General features: G+C 32.9%; 1 protein-coding gene across 10 annotated transcripts in view; it reads right to left on the bottom strand.

Annotated features, from left to right (window-relative positions):
• Positions 1-12,986: 12,986 nt before the first annotated feature.
• Positions 12,987-15,238, bottom strand: part of LOC106058127 (pleckstrin homology domain-containing family A member 1-like) — a 32,416-nt gene continuing 30,164 nt past the window's right edge. For 8 of the 10 annotated variants that reach the window (XM_056026171.1, XM_056026200.1, XM_056026192.1 and 5 more), the window contains one exon: positions 12,987-14,410. In XM_056026171.1, the coding sequence (XP_055882146.1) occupies positions 14,351-14,410 (60 nt within the window). In that variant the 3' untranslated portion in view covers positions 12,987-14,350. Of the gene's footprint in view, positions 14,411-14,441; position 15,238 lie in introns of those variants that run through there. The other 2 variants (XR_008777477.1, XM_056026209.1) reach the window with 2 other exon arrangements.

Here is a 15,238-nt window from a genome sequence, read left to right as displayed (position 1 = left end):
AAGATTTCACCAAGACTTCAGTTGATGATGTTAAGACTGTTGAGATATCAATTAACAGTAACTTACACTCCAGGTTCAAAAATGCAAATAGCTGATACGTTATCGCGTGCGTACATTAGAGGTCAAGAACAATCGAATTCAAATGATGACATGGTTATGAGAATTCATAGCGCAACAGCACAGTTTCCGGGAAGTGATCAGAAGATTGTTGAAATTAGACTGAATCTGATGCTAAATTGAAACTAGTAATTAATTATATTACTTAATTATATTGGTGGGAAGCGTGGTCGAGATGCCAAGTGCGCTTGAACTTGGCTTGGCTTGGCGAGGTTCGACACCCGACTCGGGCAGAGTTTGTTTACTGAGCGCCTAAAGGCAGCACGGAAAACCAACTCCTAGATACCCCCTCACCCCCACTGATCCACAAATGAGATTGGACCAAAAAGCGCTCTGAGCATGTTATAAGCATGAAAGTAGCGCTACATAAAAGCTATAATTATAATATCAGAGAAGGTTGGCCAAAGTTAAAAACTCAAGCTCATTAAACAGTAAAAGTGTATTGGTCATTTAAAGACAGTATTCATGAAGAGAATGGAATATTGCTTTATGAGAATAGAATTATAATTCCTTCCATTATAAGAAATGAAATTCTCGACAAGTTGCACACAGGTCATTTTGGTCTTGAGAAAACCAGATCGAAGGCAAGACAAAGTGTGTTTTGGCCAGGATTGTCCAAAGATATTTTTTTCGACAATAATGATTTCAATAATGAAATGCTCAACATATGCAACGTTAAAAAAAAATAGCCTAATGTGAAGGAAAAATTGCTACCTCATGCTGTACCAGACAGACCATGGAGAAACAGATTTGTTTGAATGGCAAAACAATGACTACTTGCTAGTGGACTATTTCTCCAAATACCCTGAAATAAAACGACTGGAGAACAGCAGAATGTGTTATCAGGGCACTGAAAGGTGCTTTTGCTAGACATGGCATACCAGAAGAAATAGTGAGCGACAATATGCCATTCAATAGCTATCAATATAGGGAGTTTGCTTCCGAATGGGGTTTCAAGATAACCACATCAAGCCCCAGGTACCCTCTATCAAAAGGTCAAAGTGAGGTGTATTTTTGTATCGTAAAGCAGATATTCAACAAAGCATACAAAAGTGGGAAAGATCCATATCTCGCTATGCTCGAGTTTAGAAATACTTCGATAAGCGGACTGCCTTATTCACCATCACAACTGCTGATGAGTAGCAGACTCAGGGACATCATTCCAACTGATCCCAAATTATTGAAACCATGGGTAGCTAAAAATGCAGAGACATTACTAAAAGAACGACAGATGAAAAGCAAAGTGAAATACGATGTAAAAGCAAGATTACCTAAAGATTAGGCCTACTCTGTCGGAACATGGCAGAAAGCAGTTGTTAAAAAAACATTCATCACCCAGATCTTACATCATAAAGACAAAGAGGGAAAAACCTACATAAGAAATCAACGGTTTTTGAACAAGAGTTTCGAAGAAGACATCTCTGGGTACTATGATACCGACGAAGATAATGAACAACAAATTGTTCGAACAAATGAAACAGACAGTTATAGACCAACGTCTAGAAAACTTGTTGTGCCAGTCAAGACAACCAGAAGTGGTCGAATTGTTAAGGTTCCTTGTAGATATCAGTCTTAAGAACTTTAAAAGGAAGGATGTGATAACAGCTTTAAAAGGAAGGATGTGCTTATATGTTTATATTACGTCATTGTTTGTTGTGAATGTTTTGTGCGAAAGTAAAGGATGTGACGGAAATAAAAAGGATAGTCTTCTATGTCTTTGTATCAACACAAAGTCTCTGTTTTTATTATTATTATTATTGATTAATGTCTACAGTAGGCCTATGTTACATATTTATCTGTGACAACAGAACAGACAACAGAACATTGAGTCTCTTAAAAATAATTTTAAACAAAGAAAGCAATACAAAAACAAAATTTAATAAAATACTCTGAAAGACACAAAGATAAAGGCACATTCCTCGTCCCATATGCTAGGACAAATTTGTACAAATACTCCTTCTTTCCTAGTGCTATTAGAGCATGGAATGGGTTGCCTGAGCTAGCCAGGAAAACCAGTGACTTGGCAGAATTTAAGTCATTGGTTAATATGCATGACTAAATGCATGACGCGTAGGACGTAATCTTCTTCTTTTTTGAAGTAACGTCTGTATTATATAAGATAAGAATTGCTAAAAGGCACAATTTGAACTGACTCTGATAAGTCTAATTTTTTTTTAATGTAGGGCCTCTAAGCCTGCATGCATGAGCTCAGTGCATTCCCATCGTGTTTATAGGCCTATAGTCCTACGAGGTGGTCTGGCTTAATTCAAGTTTTTTTGAGAGACGAGAGACAGAAAGGACTTTTTTTTTTTATAGTGAGATTTTGTTTTAATTATTATGACTTCATTTGCATTACTAGACCTACTATCACCTTCACCTATCCTTAAATTAGTCTGTTGGACCGTTGCGGCACAACACAAGATTTTTCGACAGTCTTTCTCCATTCCTGTTTTTTGCCTTGGATTGAACCTCTTTCAATGACAGGCACGTACATTCTTTTATGTAGTCTTCCCATCGCTTTCCATGTCTGCCTGTTCTTGTTTTTTTCTGGTACTGTTCCCTGAAGACCTTGTAATATGGCCATAGAGTTTTAGTTACTGTTGTTTTTTTTACAGCAGTTTTCAGGTCATTGTGGGGTCCTATCACTGTAATAAACTGTCTCTTTTCGTTTGTGATACCGTCTTTAAACGTGGTACCTATAGGATCTTTCTGTAGCATCTCAATTCCATTGCTAGGATCCTCCTCTCTAGTTCCGCTGTCAGCGTCTAAGACTCACAAGTATATAAGAATGTGGCTTTGACCAGGGGTTGCATTAGTCTGACTTTGGTGTCGAGGGCTATGCCTTTGTCTTTCCATATATTGTTTTGAGTTTTGCAAGAGCTGCTGTGGTCTGTGCATTTTGGGTCAGTAGCTCAGGTTTGGTAGAGGGAACTAAACCTGGTTAGCTATATTTGAAGTTGAATCTTTTGAATATTTAGAAATAAATGTTTGTCAAGTTTATTATTTTAAAAATAGTCTAAACGAAATAGGCTGGCTTTATGGCCGGTTGAAGTCTGAGGTATATGCCCTAACAGAAAGGCTGCGCTTGTTCACGCTAAATGGAAAAATGCTTTATTCCGCCTGTTTTTCAAGATACTTTATTAGGCTATATATAATATATTAGGCTATATCCCTATATAAATATCTAACTGCTCCAACTAACGAGGCATTACTCATCTGCCAGTAACAGAAAAAAATGTTGCACGATTCCTACTTCATTGATTGATTAACTCTATAATGGACAAGGTAGGGTCTACTGTACGGTTTTTGAGCGGTGGAGCCGAGAGGCAGTGGCGTCCCTAGGGGGTGCGGTCCGCACCGGGTGACACTCGTTAGGGGGGTGATATCCAAGTGGAAAAATGCAATTTGCAATAACTAACAATTTGTAAAAAAAAAATGTCAGTGGCTAATATATATCTATGTATATTTTTAAAAATCTCGGCTTAACATATTTTAATATTTTATTAAAATGTCCAAAACATTACATCACAGCTTATATCACAAACAAAACTTGAAAGTTTACTTTCAGCTAAATGGTAATTGAGATTTCTAAAGATATCAGAAGTTGTCTGTAAAAGAATTTCTATCCAAGATGAAGGAAATGTTACATTGTGTCAGTAGAATGATATTGACTTCAATATTTTAGGTATTGTTCTTCTTGACATGTGCTTATTTCACATGATTTACGAAGGACATTACCCAGAAAAAAAGAAATAGTACACCAGTTGTCGAAAGAATGGTTCTATAAGATGCTTATTAACTGGAATTAATAGCAAACAATTGTAGTGTTTTTCTTTTAACTATTTTCATTCAATTCTATAGAAATGAAATAGAAATGTATTACTTAATTTAATAGGTGGAGGAAATAAAGACTAAAATTGGAATATTAAAAGACATATGAAGAATATTTATTTGAATTGGCATCCGGCTACAAGAACAAATAACAGGCTACAAGAACAAATAACAGGGAACTCGTTTTTATGATTGATGTAAAAGAAAACGAAAGGATATATTGCACAGATTGTTTCTATAAAAACAGAAGAATTGACATTGTGTGACCATATTAACGACGTGTCCTAATTGAATAAAGAATTACCTTGATATGATGGAAATTTGAAGTCCATTACTGAAATTACGTCAATGATGTCAAGTTCATAGTTGTTTTAGCAAATAACGTTTAAGTCAGAATGACAGTAGGCACCTTTGTATTTTGTTTGACAGCACACCTCAATAGCAGATACTGATCATATTTAGAAGTTAAGACTTTAAGGGAGAAAAAAGCTGATGAGATCAACTTAGGCCTAATACCTTAAAATGTCTAGAAACGAGTGAGCTTCAGTTTATGATATATGTCGAGCTCAGGAATAGGAAAATGCAGCTTCAATGTCTGAAACCATGGAGGAGTACAGATGATTTTAAAAAGCAACAGATTAGCTATTTAATAGGTGTGCATAACGTTCGCTTAATTTATGTGGTCAACATTCTTTTTTAGAAAATGCTTCTTGCCTAAAATGTTTTAGTACAATTGAAAGAATTTTTCGTTCTGAAATTATAGATACTTTTAAATTAAAAAAAATTTTTTTTTGAGAAGATGTACAATGGTACATTTAAACTTTTGACAATGTGGTGACCATTTAAACCTTTTCTTTATCAAAAGCATAACACGTTAGCTCAAAGCGTTACTGAAAAGGCTCTTTAAAAAAAAAACAACAAGAAAATGTTAGGCGAGCAATCACAACTTGCCGGAATTACTATTGGGTAGCAAGTTCCCCTTTCAAACTTTGCGGTCTATAGGGCAGATGATGTAGTGGGAATCTGTTTCTGTGGCCTACGGTTAAGGAGAGTGTCATATGGCCAGCACAACGACCAACCTCCTTTACGTCTCCACAACTAATATCAGGTACCCATTAGAGCTGGGTGGACTTAGAGGCGACCAAAGATCCCGAAATTAAAAATCCCAACCTTCTCCAGGATTCAAACCCGGGACCACTGTTCGGAAGCCAATCGCTTTATTACTCAGACTACGAGCCTCTATGAGCATTGATCGTTTTTTAACTCTGAACTTCTACTCCTACTGGAAGCAATCATTGATGTAGCAGATACATTTGAAGCGATCTAACCAAAAAGTCTTTATTTCAACAACTGACAAAGTACTGTAGATGTTAGTTTCAGAATTATTAGCGTATTTGATGATTCTCCAAAAGACGACATTTAAACAGATATGCCGTGATTGAGAAGACATCTAAAGGCAGCAAAATGTTTCTTGAAGAAACAAAAATTTGACAGTGCACGATTCATATGCCACTAAGACCTTAAAGAATATCTCTGAATTATTTAACAAAGTCTTGAACTATTTCTTACCATCTGCATTTATGTGACGACATGTGAATAATGAGTTAAGAAATATTTAAGATAGACTTTAACTTTTATTGATAAATTTTCAAGTTTTAAATCTAGAAAAGAAAACAAGATTACAAAGAGAGTTTGTGTTACACAAACTCAGAGGCGGCCCCCGTCGAAGTCGGATCCCTGTCGGATCTGCATATTCGCAAATAATATTCAAGAGGTGATTTAATTTTGATGTAAAATGTTTTACACGTTTCGGATGTTCCTTCAGAGTTGAAGATAATTACTTCCTAGTCCAAACCTCCCGCAGGACGACGGGGGATGGGAGCGGGCAGGGTTTGAACCCTGGGCCATCCATAAATCTGAACGACAGTCCAGTGCGCAAACCGCACGACCAGGCAGACATCCGATGGTCAAAAGTAATAATGTTTCAAAGATTCATTTGCCGTAAATTTAAATTTAATAAAAAAAATAGTAGATTAGTTTTAGTATATTAAAACATTACAATATTGATCAAAACGTTTGGAAATGAAAATCTACACTTTTTTTTTACACTTTAAGTTTAGAAATTGAAATTCTACATCTTAATCTAGTCTATTTTAGTCTAAACTAGATCTAGAAATTCTAGATCTAGACTCTAAAATAATTTTAATTAGGTTATAAATCCAGATCTAGATATACTGTAATAAAAATCTAGATCTAGTTTAAAAAATCTAGATTAGATCTAAATCAAGATATCATTCCTTTTTTAAATGCGAGTCACATAACGAGGCTTAATAAACATTACTATACCGAGTTCTTTTTTCATTTCATTTGAAGAATTAATTCCATATAACGTCAGAGGGAAAAAAAAACACTACGTCACACGACCTAGCTAGACTAAAAATCGCCTTCATCTATAAGAGCCATTTATCGAGTGTTCATAGACATTGGTGCACCGAGTGCGTTCTTTAAGCATTTCATTTAAAGAATTCATTCCATATGACGTCAAAGGAAAAAAAAACACTATGTCACACGGCCTAGCTAGAATAAAAATCGCCTTCATCATTACGAGCCTTTTATCGAGTGTTCATAGACATTGGTGCACCGAGTGCGTTCTTTTAGCATTTCATTTAAAGAATTCATTCCATATGACGTCAAAGGAAAAAAAAACACTACGTCACAAGGCCTAGCTAGACTAAAAATCACCTTTATCAACACGAGCCATTTCTCGAGTGTTCATAGACATTGGTGCACCGAGTGCGTTCTTTTAGCATTTCATTTAAAGAATTCATTCCATGTGACGTCAAAGGAAAAAAAAACACTACGTCACACGGCTTAGTTAGACTAAAATATGTTTTCATTAATACAAGCAATTTTTTCGAGGGTTAATAGACATTGGTGCACCGAGTGCGTTCTTTTAACATTAGGCCTACATTTAAAGAGTCCATTCATATGACGTCAAAGAAAAAAAATTCCATTACCTCACAATAGGCTAGTACCGGTACCATAAAAAAAAATGTCTTTATTTACACGAGATATTTAACGAGGGTTCATAGACATTGGTGCACTTAGTTCTAATAGATATTATTTAAAAAGGATCAAAGCCACATTGTTTTTGCGTTTTGTCTGTCAGTCGGTCTGTCCGTTATCTTGATATAAAAAAAAACAACTAAAAGTTATTAAAAATTGATTAACCTTTATTTTACGTTTCAAAACATCGCAATAATTTTTAGGTATGAACACAATTGAAAAGTTTATATAATAGATTGTTCCGGATGTTTGTATAAATAGTAAAAGAAAAAGAGAATTTCAGATAAATGTAATACCGTTAATTAAATTTTTTGGAAGGTCTCGTATAAAAATTAGATGTACTACAGCCACGTGGAGAGATTTTCATACCTTACTTTGGTGTTTGGATTCTGTTTTCCTTAAAAATCGGAACATAATATTAACGATAATTAGATTTTTTAATGTTTTAGGTAGAAAGTTAAATGTACTGTAAGAGAGTAGTGAGTTAAAATATTTTTCATAAAAATCCGTAAAAATATTATTTCGTAAATGAGAAGATTATTTGTTTATTAATTAGAAGAGGGAGTTCAAACAATTATTTGGCGTTAGTAGATTTTTAAATAAATTCGGAAATTTCTGGCGACGATTTGTAAGAAACAAAATCCGTAACTTTCTTTATCGATTACAAAACTTCTATGTTATGTTTTACAAGAAAATTAAATGTCTAAAAAGTAATTTTCAGTAATCAATTCTAGTAAATTACTTTTTTTAAAAGCCTTATGCGATTTCAAACAATCATTAGGCATAATTCATGTTTTATAAAACAATATCCGGAACATTTTTACACTTAATGAAATATAAGTCAGTATAGAGATTATGATTTAGCATTAATATGCTATTTACATAAAAAACGGAACAACATATTATTGATAATGTGTTTTTGCAACGTTTAAGCATGGAAATTGAATGTAATATAAGTTAGAAGAGCAAACAAACATTTGTTGGCGTTGATTAGTTTTGCAGAAAAAAAATCCGGAACAATCAATTTTAGATACTTAAAACTATTGAGATGTTACGGGAGGAACATTAAAGGGTAAATCAGATTTTCAATAGCTTTTAGAGTTCTAGTTTTTTAAATCTAATCGTGACGGACAGACCGACAAACAGACAAAACGCACAAAAATAAGCTTCTTTTATTCGGATGGGGGCACTAAATAAAAATAAATAAAATCTGATTTTTAAAAAAAGTTTAAGGAATTGGTTTAGCACCTGATCATGTTGCGACGTTACGCTACTGCACGAAAATCGCTGCATAAAAAGTCCATTTAAAAAAATGTGCGTGATATTTACATACAAAGTGCATTATTAGCCTTTATAAACAAACAGAAATGTTTTCTTTTAATTTTAGCAGCTAGTTGACCAGAAAAAACGTCTTTAACTATTATTTGTATTTGTTGTAAACATTTCCTGTACATTTTAAAAATATATTTGACTTAGTGATACTGAAAATACACAAAAATTGTCCATCTTTGTTAGCATATTGTAACATTGCCTCCCTTACATTTACGTAATTGTTTTAGAATTGGTGTATTTTTATGAAAAAATCGCTTGCATAATTAATTTTATAAATTAAACGGTTTGCTTTTAGAAAACCAAAAGTAGCCGTTGCACCTAAACTTTTCAAGCCGGATTTAATGATGAAATAATATTTTTCATATCTCTTCTAGTTTTCGAGATCTGAGTGTGACAGACGGACAGACGGACAGACGGACATTTTGCACAAACCTAATAGCGGCTTTTTCCCCTTACGGGGGCCGCTAAAAATAACAACATTGTAATTTTCTTAAGGCCGCATTGTTGCAAAATTGTAATTGTAATAAACAACACAATTCTAAAATAGAATCGACACTCTTTTTATAGTTATTTAACAATTAATTAATGTTGGTAATTATAAAGTATTTGTTTTATGGCTAACGAAAAAAAAGGGAATGGGTGGGGGGGGGGGTTTGACACCCTGAGCTGACCGCACCGGGTGATACCCACGCTAGTGACACCCTGGGAGGAGGTACACCCAACATGAATTTCTGGTGTACAACAAAGGCAAATAAAACGTAGGGAGCATAATCCGAACCTTTCCCCTGCTTTTGCGACAATGAGTTGCAATGATTTGTTATCCTAGCCACTATAAGGTTCCTACGCTTTCTCAGGCAGCTTCAAGAGGGTCAAGAAAGCCACATAAGACACAATCTATCTGCTAACGCATCACTTTCAAGAGAAGCAGGGCCTAGATAACCTTATGGCTAGTGCTATTAGCATTTTTGGACTCCTTCAAGCGAAAATGTGGCTGTAAACCAGCAGAGGTTTGAATTCAAAGTTTCAACAGACATGGCTAACATGAAAACATGAAATGGCTTTGGGTGTCAACTCTTTTTAAAAAAATCAGCCCGGGACCCCTAGACAGTCGGCAACACACAGTGCTACGACGCCGCTGACCTCAAACTGTATGACACTTGCGGTTCCTTTGGATACATCAGCTGCGTGAAACTGATGCGTGGGCAACATCGTTCCGACCCTAGCTAATAGACCTAACCAGGTAGGAGATGGTCCATAGTCGCTTCGCTATATAGAACTAGAAATTAAATGTATTCAAAGACTGATAGATGTCTGTCTAGATTCTTCATGCACTACTGCAGTGTATTGTCTAAAAACAAAAACATTTAAAAAATGCTTTTTGAGAAAACAATTGCATTAACAAGTTTGCATCAGCTATGTAATTATAGCTGCGATTTGGACTTGGACATAATAAAGCTGTGCGACACGAAATATTTTTAACAATTGTTTTTGTTTAGTTTTTAGTTTTCTCAATACTCTATGATCCTATCACTTGTCTGGATAGGTCTTATTCAACTTATACCACCACATCAGTCAAGTACAATTTCTTTCCCTTATTCAAGGTACCAAAGAAAATAATTTATTAATAGTTAATTGACTATTGTTTTTATATTGATTCGGTGTTGTGGGGTAAAATAAATCATTGCAAAATTCCAGCTTAATCTGAGAATGGGTGTGGGAGAAATAACGTGTACATACTTTTTGCCAGACAGAGTTGATACAAGCTTTGTAAATATATATATATATATAGAATATTAAGTATTAACAGCAACAATAACAAAAATGTTTTATTTGTGTGGAGTGTTTTGTTCTCCACAGTGCACAGTATGTTGAAACAAAAACAAAAAAGAAACAGACAAAAATGATCTCTCTTTAATACTTTGCTTCCAATTATGCCTCATACAGACTAGAAAAGTGACAAATGTATACTGCACAGTGTCTGTGGCATTTGACGTCTCGAGAGACGATCTTTTCCCTTTGCAACTTCTTGTGTGACTAAAGAGGCCAATCCTTGATACACAGCCGCGATCGCAGGTTGGGCATATATAATATATATGCACAGTGTACACAATATAAAAATAAAGACACTCAAATGCAGCATTGTCATTATGGAGGAATTAATTTATGAATAAAGGGAGTGAAAAGTGGGTCAATCTCATTGTGAAGACACAAACTATTCATTAAATTATGCTTAAAAAATAGATTACAGCAGGCATGTCAAACTCGTTAAGGTGTATGGGCCGCATAAAAAACTTACTGTATTCTAAAGGGCTGCAGCCAAAGATCAGTTGCAAAACAGCTTACTAGTTTTATGTAAATTAGAAACAATACAATAATACAATAATTAATGGCATACATGTCCCTTATTTAGCTAAATTTGCAGTACGATTTCATAACTAAAAATTACTAAGATAGCGCATTTTTTTCTTTGTACTGATGCTTGACATCTTTCTGGGATACACGTTTATTAATATCGAGTGGAAGTTTTTTGTCACTGACATTATCAACACTGACGACAAATTTTGATCAGATAATCTCGAACGGTGAGGTGATTTGTAGCTTTCATTATAGAAAAGAACTGTTCACAGAGATCTGTGCTTGCAAAAATAGCTAGAATTCTGGCTTCAAATTTCCGCAATTGAACGAACCGTTTAGGTAAATAACTAAATTTAGGCGCAGCCACTTCTTTATTCTTTGCTTTCAACAAAGAATCTAACTGCTATTCTATCAGCTCTAGTTGCACATTACCGGCAGCATTTTCAGAAGCAAATGAAAATGGAGATAAAAACAACCAAAAATCTTGCTTGTATCAAACGAAGTCATGAAAACAGCCAGTGGAAGCATCTACTAACGATTCCATGTGTAAGACATATTTACCAAATGTTGTAGCCGTATTTTATCTTTTTATTTCCTGTCAAGTCAACAAGATTTTCTCTTCATATTTGATTTATCCACAGTCGTAATTTTGCTTGAAAGCACTTCACATGATCATACGCAGTTGTGACAATTTAGTCTTTACTCTGAAGTTTCAAAGTCTTGCAGGGGACCACTGAGATCAATTGCAAATGCCAAATCCTGAACCCATTCGTCAGTATGGAAATGTTCAACAGGTTCACCTTTCATGTTCAGAAACAATACAATTTCTTCACGCAGTACAAGAAATCTCTTCAATTCTTAATGACAGGAGAGCCAGCAAATTTTGTGTCCAATGTCATTCAGAAACATTGAAAATTGGTGATGATTTAAGCCACGGGCACGAATAAAATTGATAGTGACTGGAACCAGTCTTATGAATTGTTGGAATTGTAATTGCTTTGTGCGTTGTTTCTTGGTGAATGATGCACTGAAAATGAGCAAATTTAAAATTAGCATTAGTCTCTCTTATTTTTGCAAGTAGCTTGGCATCAAAACCATTTCATAATGATTATTGCGCCATCCCTTGTTAGACTAGCTAGCTTTACCAAAGGTAAATTGTATTGCTAAATCACCTGTTATTTCTTAAAAACATCCTCGCTTGTTGTGGTTTTCTCAAAATTCCTGTCACAGGTCCTTATGAGTATAGCCAACTGTGCTACACCCGTTACATCAGTTGACTCATAGAGAGCCAATGAGAATATTTCAAAATCTATTTTGTTCTTTAATTGTTCACTCAAGCTGACTGATATGTCAATTATTCTATCTCCCACAGTGTTACTAGTTAAAGTTATTTCTTTCAATGCTTTCACATTTTCTGGACTTCCGCAGCTTTAACGACACACTCATAAAATCCCTTTCACTAAACGATTTGCTATGGCTTGCAATAAAGTTTGAAAAAAATGTTGCTGGCTTTCACTGCAGATTCAATCTCGTTGTTAGCTTAACAAATACTATTTTTCAATTCAAGTAGCTTATCATCTTTTATTTTGCAGGGTAATAGTTTGACATTATTTTGATAATTTTTTAGATGGCCAAGCGGGCCGCATGCAAGGTGGTCGCGGGCCGCATGCGGCCCCCGAACGCCGTGTTTGACATGCCTGGATTACAGTCTTTTCTGATGTACATATATATATATACATACAAAAATTACCAATGACTCCTTCCCCTTTGAATTAGTCCTCATTACACATCATATAGGCCTACTTGCAGGATTAGATCTTAATTCAAAAGTCAAAGACTTATCAAGTCAAGTGTAAAAAAAAATATGCCCTAATATGAAAGAAAAAATGTCTTTATTAAATCTGAAAATAGAAGTGACTTTTAAATAGTTAAAAATATTTAGTGCTTTAATTCACACATATGAAATAATACAATGTGTACATATGTCTGATTTCTTGAGCTACACACAATTGGTGATTGAAAAACAATTCAACAGTTTTACAAGTAAAAAAACAACATGCATACAAGTTCATTTAATAGGCAGGACTTGAGCTGCAAAGCATTTAGTTATTGTAATTTTATTAATGATTGTGAACCAAATTGAAATCATGACAATATAACCCTGTAAAAGTTCAAAGAATTGTTTTAGTATTTAATTTCTTATTAACAGAAAAAAAAATTTCTTTTTCTCATCTAAATTAAAATAACATTATATATATATATATATATATATATATATAATATATATAATATCTTTATTGTCCGTAAGGAGGCATTAATTTATGAATAAAGGGAGTGAAAGTTGGGTCAATGTAATTGTGGAGACACAAAACTATTCATTATTATATATATATGTATATATATATTAAATATATCTTTTAGATTTTGTGATCTATGTGACAGAAACATGACTTTAAATGCAAACATTATTAAAAATAGAAAGCTATGGCTTACTTAAATATATATATATTAGACTTAAACTTACTTATATATATATATTTATCTATAGCATTTAAGTAAACCACTGCTTTCTTTTCTTAATAATGGCTGCATTTAAGTCATCTGTTTCTGTCACATAGATCACAAGTTCTGAAAGAGGTACTTTTTTTTATTACATTTAAAGAACATATACACAACATATATTTTAAAAAAAGACATCTGTATTACAACATAATTAATAAAATAAATTAATATGACTAAAAAATACAACAATATGGTATAAAATGTGATATTTATTATTATAGCATACAAAGATAATTATTTTACAGCATTAAAAGTAATAAACATAAAAATGTATAAATTATATTTTAATACCCGTTTACTGATGAATTACATAATACGAAATTATTACAAAATTTATCTTGGTCTTGGTTAATTCAATAATTACTTTTAATCTAAAAAGAAATTTATCAATACCAAAGTTTGTTTTACAGCAATAAATAAACATACTTTGTTTAAAAAGTATCATTTATAAAATTGAGACAATTTATATTATTTTGTTTTCTTTAGTCTTTTTCCAAATCACAATAAATGTTATCGTATGTAAAAAAGAAATTGTTATGTATTATGCCTTACTATAAAAATAAAATCTGTGTATTTATAATACTGATTAAAAAAAAACTTTTTGAGTTTTTAATATTTTGGAAATTAAATGAATAGTTTTCCTACCAATGTTCTCAGTTTGAAGCAAAAAAAATCACACACTTTTCTCACGCAACTACATGCAAACATTTATATAAAAGCCACATTTATCTGAATTTTCTACCTTTTGACTTCCACTCAATTGTTCATAAGTTATTGACTTTTCTGCACATAACTGTACATCAGGAAACAAATGGCTGATTTAAATAAAGGTACAAGAAAGTTCCAGCAGTTGTAACACAAACTTCATTCCAAATGAACCCATTTTCACTGCACTTACATCAAACCTAACAATTTTTATAAAGATATTACGATGAGAATGTGTGAACAAATAGGACAACTAAAATATTCAATGAAAGTATGATAGAATTAAGTAATTGAATTCCTTTTGTTAAAAACCAAACAAGTCGCTAAGTTACAATGGTATGGTGATCTGACTTTTTTTTGTAGAATATCTTAAATTCATTGTTCACCACAGTATAAAACTTTTCTTTTGATGCTTTGTATCCTTGGAGCTTTTTTCTCTGGCCTGCAATGAAAAGTTCATGAAGAACTTTTTAATTATTACAAATTTAAGCCATTTTTAAAGGTTTTGTGTATACTATAAGAAAAAAATATTTACAAAAGAAAATATTTCTTTCTATGATTAAATTGTTCTTATATAAATACATATTATTTTTAAGATGCTGAATTTTTTTGTTGAGTATCTTTCACAAGTAGGTAATAATTTGCAGAAAATGTTATTATTGTAAAACATTTACAGTTGGTTTTTTTTACACTGAGTGACATGAAAACATTTTTTTTTAAAGAATAAAATGTCAAAATGTTTTATATTATTTTAAATTTCTGTCTAGGAATAAAATTAACTAAATTTGATTTTTACTTTTTCCACTTTGAACTACTGCAACTTGAAATAATTTAACTTAATAGGTCATGCATATTAGGACTTCAACATAAATTAGCCTAATATATATATAAATATATATAAAGTATATTTCATATAACAATACACAAAAGGATACTGCATAATTAACAGAGATGACAAAAAGATACTACATAAATGAGTCTTTTTTTAAAATTACGAACCATGGTAAGAGTATACTCCAAAATTTGTTGATAAATGTAAGCTTAATTAGCATTGAGCTTTCCAATCACCTACCTCCAAAATTATATTTTCATCATGTTTTTGAATGTCTGTGAAGGTTTTCAAGCTTAATATTAACAACGACACACACAGCTTCAGCTATTCTACAGATTGGAAATGTTGGTTTGTTGGAAATTTACTTAGTACTTATGTTGTTGTTTTTTTTAGACCTTTTTACATATTTGCAAAGAAAAAAAAAATATCCATAGCACC

This window comes from Biomphalaria glabrata, chromosome 1 (assembly GCF_947242115.1).
Source record: "Biomphalaria glabrata chromosome 1, xgBioGlab47.1, whole genome shotgun sequence".
Lineage (NCBI taxonomy): Eukaryota > Metazoa > Mollusca > Gastropoda > Planorbidae > Biomphalaria > Biomphalaria glabrata.
The sequence above is the reverse complement of the archived record's forward strand: the minus strand, read 5'-3'. Positions and strand labels throughout refer to the sequence as shown.